This window comes from Mus caroli, unplaced genomic scaffold, assembly GCF_978045245.1.
Source record: "Mus caroli unplaced genomic scaffold, Mus_caroli_1 scaffold_10, whole genome shotgun sequence".
NCBI lineage: Eukaryota > Metazoa > Chordata > Mammalia > Rodentia > Muridae > Mus > Mus caroli.
The window spans coordinates 24979717-24993606 of NW_028227265.1; the positions used below are offsets into that span (position 1 = coordinate 24979717).

The 13890-nt window shown below is 45.2% G+C and overlaps 1 protein-coding gene across 2 annotated transcripts; it reads right to left on the reverse strand.

Annotated features, from left to right (window-relative positions):
• Positions 1-238: 238 nt before the first annotated feature.
• On the reverse strand, positions 239-5789 carry Pdp2 (pyruvate dehydrogenase phosphatase catalytic subunit 2). Of its 2 annotated transcripts, none has more exons than XM_021170865.3 (2): positions 5635-5789; positions 239-3694 (listed from the first exon to the last, which is right to left on the reverse strand). In XM_021170865.3, exon 2 carries the CDS (start codon positions 3691-3693, stop codon positions 2098-2100), a length of 1596 nt encoding a protein of 531 aa, XP_021026524.1. In that variant the 5' UTR covers position 3694; positions 5635-5789; the 3' UTR covers positions 239-2097. The 2 variants fall into 2 exon arrangements, with proteins under 2 accessions (XP_021026524.1, XP_021026523.1); XM_021170864.3 differs by having other exon boundaries at positions 239-3735; positions 5635-5788.
• Positions 5790-13890: the final 8101 nt, after the last annotated feature.

The window sequence follows — 13890 nt, forward strand, 5'->3', positions numbered from 1 at the left end:
GTAGGCCACACCTGAGGGCATAAGCGAGGGCCTCTCAGAAAGGAGCCACAGAGAGTAAACCCACCCAAGTGTGGGTACTGGGGGGCTGCTCCTCAGGGGGACTGTCTACATTTTACTTTTGAATAAAAATCTAAGAGATCAGGTTCAGAACAAAAGGACCCAAAAGAGTTGTTTCTTGTCTTTTTTTTTTTTTAAAATCACTAAACAGACACACTAGGAAATATACAAAAAGCAATCCTGATTTTGTTTTTGGTGGGGGTGGGGGTCAAGACAGGGTTTCTCTGTGTAGTCCTGGCTGTCCTGGAACTCTCTAGACCAGGTTGGTCTCGAACTCAGAGATCTACCTGCCTCAGCTTCCCAAGTGCTGGCACTAGAGGCATGCACCAACACTGCCCAGCTCTGATTTTTTTTTTCTTTTTATTTTGTGTGAGTTCACGTGCCGCAGTGCACACATGAAGGTCGGAGGTCAACTTTCAACTCAAGCCTTTCATCACGTGGGTCCCCTGGATGGAACTCAGGGTTTTGAGACTGGCAGCCTTTACCCACTGAGCCATTTTGCTAGCCCCATCTAAACTCAACAAAATGTCTACCTGCAAAGCCAAGGAGGCCAAACCTAGTGTGTGGATGATACAGTGGAAACTAAAGGATCAACTAAAGAGCCTTGTCGATGGCTGAAGTACTGACAAGGGACAGGAAATTAAAACTGCCCAAAAAGAACCACATGTGTTTAGGGACACATTTCCTGAAGTTCAAGGCCACAGCCACCTGAGAGAGGAGGAAAGGTATCCTCTAAACCGGATTCATGAGGATTCGTTTTCAAACACCAGTGACCCATGAAGACTACGGCCAGATGATTTCTAGCTTTTACCTCTCACACTAACTATGGTCCCCGAGGCGGAGCGATGGCAATTCAACAGGCAGGGGCCTGTGGCCCATCTGATAAGCCTCCCTCCTCCCTTCCAAGATGCAGAGAGAAAGCCTGTTCTCTCGTAGGGCCTTACTTTCACTTCTCTAGATCTAGGCTGAACTCCACAAACCACTGAAGAAGTCCTGCCCACATGTCCTCAACTGCCACCCAACCATATCACCTTCTTTCTTCCAACCTCTGGATGATAGAACAGGGAAGATTTTCCAGTAACGTCAGGATGAGGCTAGGCAGACAGAATAGCAGAGGTAGGATTGTGTCACGGGGAAACAAGAGTTGAGGCTATAATCAAAAGGAACCTAAAATTAAATGAGTAACCTGTGGCTAAGCCTGGGGGGGGGGGGAACAGTTTACTCAGCAAAAATGTCAGGAGTTAGGGATTAGACAGAAATCACCTCCCCGGACGGACGGCTCGAAGGTTCAGAGGTGAGGCTCAACTGAGGCGAACAATAGCTGCACAATTAAATTCAGCTGGCCCGGGGCCTAGCTCCTCTCATCCTCAGCCAGGACCCAAACGTGCTTCTGGCAGTCCTGCTTGTGAGCTGGAGGGTTCAGTTTTAAAATAAACTTAACCAGCGGTAAAAAACAGCACAAAATGTCGTCACAGTCATTTCAGAAACACACACACACACACACACACACACACACACACACACAGAGTTAGATTCCTACATAGAAAAGTGCCCTGAAGATCACTTTGTAAACCTAGGCTTCCCTAATTAAAAAACAAACAAGACACTAGAGCCTGGACGCTGCGCATAACAGAGTTCTGCATAATCGCATCTGTAAAATCTGCAACTGGGTCTCAGAAGATCCTGAAGTTCTTTATTAGACTCATGATTAAATTTATCCTTTAAAAGCACAGAATGACACAATTTAACCGTCTTATAGAGGACATGGGCTACGTGAGCCTAAGCCAATTTTAGTCTTTATTCTGCCTGCTACACAGAAGAGCTGACCAGCACACACAGGACAAAAAAAAAAAAAAAAAAATCACTTAATGTCTTTGTCGTCGTCATCGCCACCGCCACCACTAAGGCTGGTTTTCCCTCCCTTCCTTTGCTAATTACTCAGCAACCTATGTCCCCCTATTCTTTACTAAGGTTTGAATTGCTCACTAAGGAGTGAAGTGTTCTAAAGGGCATTCCTGCCTTGGCACCAGAGGAAGACTCTTAACCCTCCTTACAGAAGGTATCAATTGAATCGGAGTTAAAAAACACCACCATGACAGTGATATCATCCCGGTACATCCTGGCCACATCCTCTGGCAGTGTCAGCATGGCAGCCAGCCGCTCCGGCTCCATCTCCCCATACTCGTTGCTCCCGATGGCGTGTCTGATCAGATGCGTGGCTGTGTTCTGGTCAGCCGCATGGAGTCCACTGGCTTTCCTCTGCAGCAGCAGACTCTGCATGAGGCCCAGGTTGGCTGGTCTTTGGTCCAGGTCCGGCTTATGGCGACCCACCTTGGACAGGTGCCCCACCACCAGCCTCACCACGTCCTCATTCCCCAGCATGTCCCACAGGCCATCTGAGGCCAGCACCAGGAACTTATCCTGGCGCCTCAGCCTGTGGTAGGTAACCTCGGGTTTGGCAGTCAGGTAGGGTGGAGTGTGGTAGTGGGGCGGGGTAAACTGGTAGATGTTGAGGGCCTCGGTATCAAAGCCCCTCGCGAGGACATTCCGCTGCAGCTCTTTGCTCCACTTTAGCTGGACATCCCCGAAAGCCCTGCAGGGCATGAGGACACCCAGAAGCCTGTCATCTATGATGAGTGTCCTGTCCTCGGACTCGGGGTGTTCTCTCTTAAGCCGGGACAGCTCAGCCTCATTCCAGGCATTGTGGTCACAGGTAAGAGGTAAACATGACCAGGTACCGTTTTCTTCCTGGACACCGAGGATAGCCCGGCAGTCACCAGCATTTGCTACATGCAGGTGAACTCCATTGACGTGGGCCATGCAGGCTGTTGCCCCAGAGAAAGCAACCTGGAGGGATAAGTTCCTCGTTACCTCATCTTCCAGAGGAGCCTGAATTTCTAGCGAGATGTCAGAATCCAGTCTCTGGAAGGAGTACATCAATGCTTCTTCAATGCTCAGCCCCATTTCCATATGCAGGTCAAGGAGCTCCTGCCAATAGACACGGAGGTGGTCCAGATGCACGGATGTGACATCCTTATAAATACTATCTCCGGGGTGCTTGAGCCAACGCAGGATGGGCAGCAAAGGCTTCATGTTTTCCATTGCTTCCTCCATCTGCTCCAAGGTCTGATGGGACATCAGGGACACCGCCATGTAGTAGAAAAGCCTCTCACTCACCGCTTGCGCACACGCGTGGCCCCCATGTCCATCAAAAATACCGAACATCATTCCGTTCGTTTGGACGCAGGTAGCCACACCTTGCCGGTCCTCTACCGGGGAATTGGCAGCCAGCTGGTTGCTCTCAAACCTTAACACTGAATTTGGAACTCCGTTGAAATCAAGGACCTTGTGGGATGACTCACCAGCTCGGAGCAGGTCACTGACCTGTTCAGGGCTGAGCTGTAGGTGGAAATCCTCTTCCTCGGTTGATGTGTGTCTGTAGGCTTTCCGCAGGGCAAAGCCACCAGATGGAGAACCGCCCTCAAAGGCTGATGATGCTGATGCCAGAGAAAAGGGCCTCCACTTCAGCGGGTTCCTACTCGTGGCAGCCCTTGAGTATAGGCGTCTCCCGCCTCGTAAAAGAGCAATACGATTCCTTGCAGAATTGAAGATCCAGTAGGACACAGTACTTGACATTCTGAAACAAAGTGGCAGGTGGAAGTGGAGTGTTTTTTCAGCCTGAAAATTAAAGAGTTTATAAAAGCTTCAAAATTCAAATTATTAAAAATACTAAACTGCTAGAACATCGCTTTTGCTAATACGCTCTGATTTTACAGAGCCAATAAGGGCTTCCGGCCTTCCTGCCAGCCAACTTGTGCCTCCTTTTCCTCTCCTTTCCTTTCTAAACCATTCCTCAGGTCAGAGCTTACTATCTACGTCCTTTGTTCAGTCTCCCTTGCAGTATTTAAGTTTTCCCTTTGGTATCTGTTCCCCCAAGGAATCTACCTACTCCATGAATTCCAGTCATGCAGCTGCTGACTAGCGGCTGTCCTGAGTCCAGGCCTGTACCTGGTACACATTTTATATATATTAATATATTATGTATAAATATCATCAATATTATCTCGTTATGGCGTTTTTGAAGCCCCACTGACTCTAGCTACTTAGCATACTGTCTGTCTCACCGGCACTATGTGGTTAGGTTTTGTTATTGTTGTTTTGTTCATCACTGGGGACTGAACACAAGGTCTCTTCTATCTGATCTACCACTGAGCTACATCCCCAGCCCTCTTTCACACTTAGCCTGGAACTTTAGATATTCCTGCCTCAGATTCCAGGGTAGCTAGAATTAGTCATCAGTTGCTGGTCTCACAGAATTCCTGTGTGATTTGTATTGGCCACTGTTTTGGTTTTTTTTGAGACAGGGTCTTACTTTGTCACCCTGGCCAGCATGAAATTCACTGTGTAGGTCAAGCTGTCCTCAAACTCAGAGATCTGCCTGCTCTGACGTTCTCAGTACCTCATGAGATTAAAGGTGTGTGCACAATGTCAAGATTTCACAAAGTTCTGTAAAGACTTAATAAAATACGACACTTCTGGGCAGGTCACAGTGCTATCACGCCTTTAATTCCAGAAGCAAAGAAGAGGCAAGCTGATCTGTGAGTTCAAGGCCAGCCTGATTTACATAGCAGACTTACTTTGCTTGACAAAGTAAGCCCATGGGGATGGGGGATGGGGGGGTTGAAACTGGGAGTGTGGGTGCACACCTTTAATCCCAGCATTTGGAAGGGAAAAGGCAGGCAGAATTTGAGGCCAGGTACACAGAGAAACTCTGTCTCAAAAATCAACAAAAGGAGGGAGCCACTATTTTTGTCCTTGGGATACATTCTGTACAGATTTTTATATCATTGGGCCAACTACTGTGAACATGACTTCCTATTAAAGGCAATGTTTTCAGTGATAGTATTATTTATGATTTTTGGCATAAACATTCACAATTACTGGTGACTTGGAGTTTGTTTCCACTAACCTAGTACCAAATTACATGGCATTTGCAGTCACCTTTCCCTTACTTATTTCCAAAAACAGTAGGTCAAAGGGTATAAACGCACTGTCAAACCGATTTCCCAAAGCCAATACCCATCCCGCTGAACTTGGGACAGATGAGGTCGGCCAGGGGCAGATGGCCTCAGACGCCCCTTGACCCTACAGAAAGGACAGGCAGCTGTGCGCAATGAAAACCATTCGCCTCCAATGGGACAGAAAGAATTTAGCACCCCTAAGAAACCCAAGTCTCTAGACTTCTTGGCTGGACCGCAAGGCTCTAAGGAATCCCAGCCCCCGTTTAGTGGCTGAGCCTTGGCTTTCCAAGGTGTAAGAATCCAGTTGCGACGTCCAGCTCACCGGTGCTCCAGTACTAAGGAAGGAAGCTAGTGCAGAGAACCGGCTAAGCAGCGGTCTCCTCCACCAGTGCGCTGGCCCACGTGGCGCGTGCGCGCGAGTGGGGTGACCATGACCAGGGACCAGCTCGTCCCGCCCTCTCACCTCATCCCCCTCTCCCTCTCCGCCCCATCACCTGAGGTACCCATAAACCAGGCTAGGGAAGACGTCCGCACCCCGAATCGTCCCCTTCCTTACCTCGTATCCTCGTCCTCTCCTCCCCAGCTGGCGCCGCTGGCACTCGGCGGAACCTCTCGGCTCACTCAGGTCCTGAGCACAGTTCCGCGGTTGCTGCTACTGGGTTTTACTTCCCTGGAGAGGCCCCCAGTCGAGGAACCAGCACCAAAAGAAATATCCCTCCCGCCATTCCTGATTGGCTTATCTGCGGAGGCGGGCCCTTGACGGACATTGAGATTACCCAATGGATGAAGAGGGCAAAAGGAAGGCAGAGGGGCGGGGCCGGGAGGGGCCACCCTGCACTCTACCCCCTGGGGTTACCCGTGGCTTTTGTGCAGCCGCTGCGCCAGTAGGTCGTCACGTGGGGCTCTTCCCCAAGCTTGCCTTATCACCACACCCTGCAAAGCCAGAACCAAGAGACCTCTCCAGTTCTTTACAGTTCATTCTCACATAGATTCCTCCCAGGTTTTGTTCGTTCCCTACAGGACTCTCTCCAAAGTGCCACATCTTTATTATCTTTGGACAGCTACCTTGAAGGCTTTATGGACACTCTAGGTTCTACTTGCCCTGACCTTATCTTCCAGCCAAACCTGCTCTTCCTAAACCAGCAATGGTTCCGCCGGCCCTAGAAGACCCAAGTCCAAACACCAGGGTCAAATTGATGCTTCCCTTACTGTGACACACTTTAATCCTGTCATTCCCACCTCCTAAAATCCCTTCCCACCCATCCATTTGCCAATGCCAGACTCCAAGCCTCTGCAGCCCCTTACTTCCAAATTACACTTAGTCCCAACCGACAAACAGCTAGAAGGAACCTTCTAATACTCACATTTCTGATCTAAAGAGTTCCTTGGCTCCTTATTAACACCACTTTGAATTCTCAATTGCATTGGCTTCTTAGCGACAAGTGATGTTAGCCACACCTTTACTTGTTGGTAGCTTGGGAAAGCCAGAACTAGAGAGGTCCAGAGCTTTCCCTCCTTGCCTTCCGGTCCTAACAATAGCTGAGTCTGGTCAGCTTATAAATTATTTCACCTTATAAATTATTTTAATGGGGCATTCCTAAATGTGTGAGTCAGTAGAGTTCTTTCTTGAAGTCAAAGAGAGATAAGAGATAGCAGAAAGGTCTGAGAGTGCTGTCTCTGGAAAGAAAGGCCAGCTGGCCTACCCAAAGTCACGCCTGAGGTAAAAGTGTTCCTACTGTATTTCTGTGATGTGTCCCCTCACTGGGCCTTGGGCCTCTCAAGGAGATGATTGCTTGGGAGTGTTTTGTTTTATTTGTGGTTTTGAGGTAGCATCTCACTAGGTAGCCCTAGCTGGTCTAGAACTAGCTATGTAGAACCAGCTGGTCTCCATGTACAAAGATCCACCTACTTCTGCCTCCCAAATTCTGGGATTAAAGGCGTTTGCTAAATCCCTGTTTTTGTTCTGGATTTTGCTTTGGTTTTGTGATACTGAGGATTGAACCGAGAGCCTCCTGAATACTATCAAACACTATCCTAGATAGATCTTTGTTACTCTACCCTGCCCACCTCTCCCCTCCCATCCCACCCCACCCCTTCCCCTTTTTATATCTTGAGACAGATTCTCACTAAATTCAAAGTCAATCTTGAATTTATGTCCTCCTGCCTCAGCCTCAGGAGTAACCCTGAGGGGGTTATATAGGTCTGCACCCTGTCTGGAAGTTGTAAATCAGAATTTGTACTAAGTTTCTTCTGGACACTGTGGGGGTCTCTTTCAGGCCCATACTAAAAACCAATTAAGTAAATGGGCAGGAGAGAACAAAGAGGCATGCTTTATTGTGCTGTACTTTTAGTTTGTTTTACAAATACTTTATCTGATTGCATAGAAGGTTATTCTTCAGAACAGGGACAGAAAGTTGCTGCTGCAGTTTGAAATGAATATAACCAACATTTCTCCCTTTTCCTCCCTCCAAACTCTCATATGCCCCTCTTCTTCAAATTCATGGCCTCTTTTTTTTTTCACTAAATGTTACTTCTTGCCTCTGTGTGTGTGTGTGTGTGTGTGTGTGTGTGTGTGTGTTCCTGAATATGATCTGCTCAGTTTGTATAATGTTACTTGTATGTATGTTTTCAGGACTGACCATTTGACACTAGACAACCAGTTAGTGTGCTCTTCCCAGGGGAAAACCACCTCTCCCGCTCCCAGCTTCCCTCAGTTAACTGAGGCAAGAAGTTTTAGTTGTTCAGCCCACAAATATGATTGATCCTGAGCTGACTCTCAGACACACACAGACGGCCCCCACCCCGAACGTTCTTGAGAAAAGTTATGTCATCCTGCTAAGTCTGAAACCATAGAGTCTTCCTTTCTCTCTCTCTTTCTTTCTTTTTCTTTCTTTCTTTCTTTCTTTCTTTCTTTCTTTCTTTTTCTTTCTTTCTTCCTTTCTTTTTCTCTCTCTTTCTTCTTCCTTCCTTTCTTTCTTTCTTTCTTTCTTTTTCTTTTGATAAAATATTTATTTGAGGACCAGGCGTGATAGTGCACACCTTTAATAACAGCATTCGTGAGGCAGAGGCAGGTAGATCTCTGAGTTGGAAACAAAAGGCAGCCAGGGTGGTGCCTTTAATCCCAGAACTCCAAGGTGCTCTGAGTTCAAATCCAGCCTAGTCTACAGAGTGAATTCTAGGATAGTCAGGACTGTAGCGTGAGACCCCCATTTCAAAAACAGACAAACAAACAACAAAAAAATTAATGATATATAACCCATTAGGTCCTCACTGGCAGTTTTTACAACGTCCTGTTCTGGACCTCCAAAAAGTGGCAGCAAGCTTTTCAGTCATGGTCTTAGATCTGCAATCATCTTCACTCTTAGGATTAACACAGCTTCACAGATAGGTCAACCTCAACCAGAAGCAGTGACCTCACAGGAATCAGATTGTCACCTTAAACGACAAGGACTTCCAGCCACCTTCAGAACCAGAACAGAGACAATCAAGCCAACTACAGCCGGACCAGGATTGCTGTGTGTACTTCTTCCTCAGCTCTTCCTCTAGTTCAAGCCTAAGCCAGTGCTCAGCAGATGGACTGAATTTCCAGTTTCTATCTTTGCAACATGGCTACGTCGATTAAACCCCTATCTACCCTTTCACCACCCGATTGCTTTGCTTTCTTTTGAATGAGTAGTCAGACCTGAGAAATTGGAACCTCAAGAGTAAGACCTTCTGTACAATAGGACTTTGCTATGCTTTCGATTTCTAGTAAAGAGACAGAAGTGAACATTGCAATGTTTTTTTTTCCTTTTTTGCTAACGATTTATTATGGTTTAAAATCCAGCCCCTACATTTCTAAGGAAACTCCGAACCTTTTCATATTTCATACAAGATAAAATCAACAGGAATTTATTTTACTTGTTTAAGAGGAAATCACGGCCATTGAATGGTGCCACCTAAGGGCTGAAACGGCAGAGCATAGGACTAGAGAACGCGTTAGCATTATGGCTAGGTTGTGAGTGGCTTAGGTTGTGAGCCTCACCTAAGCAGGAAAACATACACACACCACTTGTAGTGTGCATCTAACTTTCGTTTATAGTTGTGACTGAGGGCTGAGCACTTAGTATTGGCTAGCCAACTGTGGGCTTCTTTCCAAGGGAAGCCTATTTCTCCCAGTTTTCGAATTCCTTAGTTCTCTTAATTCCTTCGAATTCCCTACAGTTCTCTCCCAAGGGTTGAAGCTCCCTTTGGTAGCATGTCCGCTCCTTGATCACATCTTTCTTTAGGCAGTCATGTTGATGAGATGTCATGAGTGTAGCTTCTGACCTTTCTAGATGAACTTGCACAGCACATTCCTGTTCCTCCGGCTCTTACGAGCTCTCCCCCCCACCCCGCTTTCTGTAATGATTCTGGAGCCTTAGGTGCAATTGTGTTCTATTTCTCTTTCCTAGGAATACCTATCTGTCCCCCACCCTGACCCCTCAGCCTCTTACTCTAGACCTAACTGTAGTATAACCCCTTTAAGCTTATCTCTGACTGGCTTACAAATAAATGAGACTCAGACTATGGTTATTTTATTATTATTAGGATAACCCCTAACCTACCTTTCTAACTATTGACCTGACTACCAATACCAGTAGTGTACCTCAAATACATGCTGTTTCCCCTGGCTTTGTGCTCATCTTCCATCTCTCCTCATAGCAGCTTCCTCCTCTTGTCTCCTCCTTCTCCACCTGGTCTTTCATCTTCTCCACCCCCAACCAAGTAACTCAGGACACACCTACTTCTAGTCCCTCCAGTAATTGGCCTTAGCCAATTTTATTTAGCAGTAGTTTTGCATCAAGGAACAAGGTTTACTCAACAAAAGCTTATAAATGTGAGAATTCATTCACGACCTAGACCTTCTCTTCAGGTACAGAATTTAGCATTGCAATACAAAGCTATGGACCAAACCTCAATGCCTAACCTCTGTGGCTCTGTGTATTATACCTTGGTTATCATTGACTTAGCAGCTAATATCCACTTACAAGAGAATAAGAGATAAGTCCCTTATCTGTCATTCTGGGTATGGGCTACCCCACTCAGGATAGTATTTTTCCAGTTCCATCCATTTACCTGCAAATCTCACAATTTTTGGTTTTTGTTTTTGTTTTTGTTTTTGTTTGAGATGGGGGTCTCACTATGTAGCTCTGACTATCCTGGAACTCACTTCATAGACTAGGTGACCCTTGAACTCACAGAGATCTGCCTGCCTCTGCCTACCAAGTGCTGGGATTAAAGGTGTGCACTCCCCCACCCCAGCTTATGATTTCAGTTTTTTAATAACAGAATAATACTCCATTGTGTAAATGTACCACGTTTTTTATCCATCCATTGCTTCCAAATCTGTTATAAACAGAGCAGCATTGAAGATAGCTGAGCAAGTGTCTCTGTGGAAAGATGAGGCCTCCGATAGGTATGTGCTCCAAAGTAGTATAGATGGATCTTGAGGTAGATTGTGTTCCATCTTCTTGAGGAACTGCCACGCTGGTTTCCATGGTGACTGTACAAGTTTTTACTCCTATTAATACCAGAGGTGTGTTACCTTACTCCACATCCTCAACAGCATGACGTCATTTGCTTTATTGATCTTAGCCATTCTGACAGATGTAAAGTGAAATAAAGTCAGTTTTAGTTGTACTTCCCTGATGACTAAGAATGTTGAACATTGTCTTTAAGCCATTTGAGGTTCTTCTTTTGTTTTTAAGTAATTTTTATTTGTTTTGTTTTGTTTTGTTTTGTTTTGTTTTGTTTTGTTTTGTTTTGTTTTTGGAGACAGGGTTTCTCTGTGTAACCCTGGCTATTTTGGAACTCACTCTGTAGACCAGGCTGTCCTCGAACTCAGAAATCTGCTGCCTCTGCCTTCCAAGTGCTGGGATTTAAGGCGTGCGCCACCACTGCCCATCGAAGTTCTTCTTTTTGAGAATTCTCTATCGGTTTATATTCTTCAAAACCCCTTACCTAGGGGTTCTTAAACACTTCAACCTTCCTTATAACCCATTGACCAAATGGGGCATGGCAATGGCCAATATGACAAGGGGGACTTGAACCTGTTTAGAAGTAGATTTCAATCTTCATTGTCTTCAGTCCAGTCTACTAGAAATAAAATAAAATAAAGCAGCAGCAGCTCAATCCAGAAGAAACTGTGAGGCTCTGCTAATCAGCCTGAGTCCACCAAAGTGGCAAGAAGCAGCTGGAAGACCACCAAAAGTTCTTTGGTGCGCTTCTTTCTACAAAGTCACAACAAGTGAAGTTCAGCAAAGAAAGCAAGGTCAACCAGTGCAGCAGTATAAGACTCTGACCCTCAGTCAGTGGTATTTACTTTGAGACCACCACACCCACCCCTGAGTGAGACACCAAGATGCAGATCAATGCAAATCGATGCAAAAGCAAGAGGTTTATTTTCAGTGCTTTGGGGTCAACCTTCTTCAATTAGTCCCTCGAGGCGGGTTACTAGAAGGAGACCCCAAATGGCTATTACAAGCAGTTTTTATACTTTTTAGGGGCACAGGTTGTGTTACAATTCACTTATTGGCTAAGAATATTGGCCTTTAAATCTATTGGCTAGCAAGCATGACACACATTTGAACTCTACCTGGGATTTTCCAGAGGGTCAGTGACTGTCTGAGAATTTTTTTACTCAAGAATGTTTCTGTGGGTAGAGAATGGAACTTGGCCTAGCCTTGACCCCAGGAGGGAGGGTGAAGCTGTAAGAAGGGTATGGGACTGGAAAACTCCTTAGGGTCCCTCAATAGCATCTTCAAAGAAGACAGACCAGCATGGTGAACCAGTGCAATAGCAGAGTCAGCAAAGCCCAGTGAAAACTAGCAAGGCGAACCAATATCAGCGCATCATCCACTACCTGTTGGGTTATAGTTATACACTTTCCAAACATCACATGTCCTCTGAAGTGTCCACCTCAGCGAAACGTCACATGCTCTTTCACCAGACAGCTTCCAGAAAACATCACATGACACAATTGCGTTTCCAAGGAAACCGGAGCTTTCCACTTCAGTTCTCTGCTTAGATCTGCGCTCCAATTTTAAATTGGGTTATTTGTTCTCTTAATGTTGGGTTTTGTTTTGGTTTTGTTGTTATTGTTGTTGTTGTTTTAGTTCTTTTATATACTTTGGATATTAGTCCTCTGTTGGTCCCATTCCATAGGCTGCCTCTTTATCTGATGGTTGGTGTCCTTTGCCTTGCAGAAGCTTTTCAGTGTCATGAGGTCCCATTTATTAATTGTTGACCTTTGTGCCTGAGCTATTGGAGTTCTGTTCAGGAAGTTGTCTCCTGTGCCAATGAGTTCAAGGTTACTCCCTACGTTCTATTCTATCAGGTTCAGTGTGTCTGGTTTTGTGTTAAGGGATAAGATCCACTTGGAGTTGAATTTTGTGCAGGGTGATAGATGTGGATCTATTGTGTTCTTCTGCATGCACATGTAGTTTGATCAGCTCCATTTGTTGATGATGTTGTTGTCTTTTTTCCAATGTGTATTTCTGGCTTATCAAAATCTGGTGTCCAGGTATGTGTGGATTTATGTCTGAGCCTTCAGTTCAATTCCATTGATCAACATGTCTTTGTGGATGTATGAGCAATGCCATGCTGTTTTGATTACTATCGCTCTGTAGTACAGTCTGGTGGCAGAGAAGATGAGACCTCCAGATGTTCTTTTATTATTCAAGATTATTTTAGCTGGGCTTTTTATGTTTCCATACAAAGCTGAAAACTGTGCTTTCAAGTTACATAAAGGACACAATTGTGTCGGAATGTTAATGAAAGTTGCATTGGATCTATAGATTGCTTTTTTGGTAGGATTGCCATTTTCACTGTTAATTTAATACTACTGAGCCACGGGCATGGGAGATCTTTTCATTTTCTGATATCTTCTTCAATCTCTCTTTTTTTTTTTTTTTTTTTTTGGTTTTTCGAGACAGGGTTTCTCTGTATAGCCCTGGCTGTCCTGGAACTCACTTTGTAGACCAGGCTGGCCTCGAACTCAGAAATCCGCCTGCCTCTGCCTCCCGAGTGCTGGGATTAAAGGCGTGCGCCACCACTTTCACTGCTAGCTCAGAACAAACCAAACAGGCTAGGCTGGCTGGCCATCGAGCTCCTGGCTATCTTTTTTTTATCATACAAGTCTTTCTCTTGCTTGGTTGGTGTTACCTCAAGATATTTTATATAATCTGAGGCTACTGTGAAAAGTGGTATTTCCCTGATTTCTTTCTCAGTCTATTTGTATATAGGAGGGCTATTGACTTTTGTGAGTTAATTTTATATTCAGCTACTTTGCTGAAACTTTTTATCAGCTGTAGAAGTTTCCCAGTAACATTTTTACTATCACTTATGTATACTACTGTATAATCTGCAAATAGCAATAATTTCACTTCTTCCTTTCCAGTTTGCATCCCCTTGGTCTCCTTTAGTCATTTTATTGCACTGGCTAGAACTTCAACTACTATAATGAATAGGTATGAAAACAGTGAGTAGGCATGTCTTGTTCTTGATTTTAGTGGAGTTGCTTTGAGTTTCTTTCCATTTAAGTTGACATTGGCTGTGGACATGCAGCAAACTGCTTTTATTATATTTAGATATGTGCCTTGTATCTCTAACCTCTCCAGGATTTTTCATGACGGGGTGTTGGATTTTGTCCAAGGCTGAACCATCCCTGTATCTCTGAATCTCTGGGATGAAATCTACTTGATCATGGTGGATGATCTTTTTGGAATGGTCTTGGATTCAGTTTGCAAGTGTTTTAATACAAAATGTTTACATCTGTGCTCCTGAGGAAAAT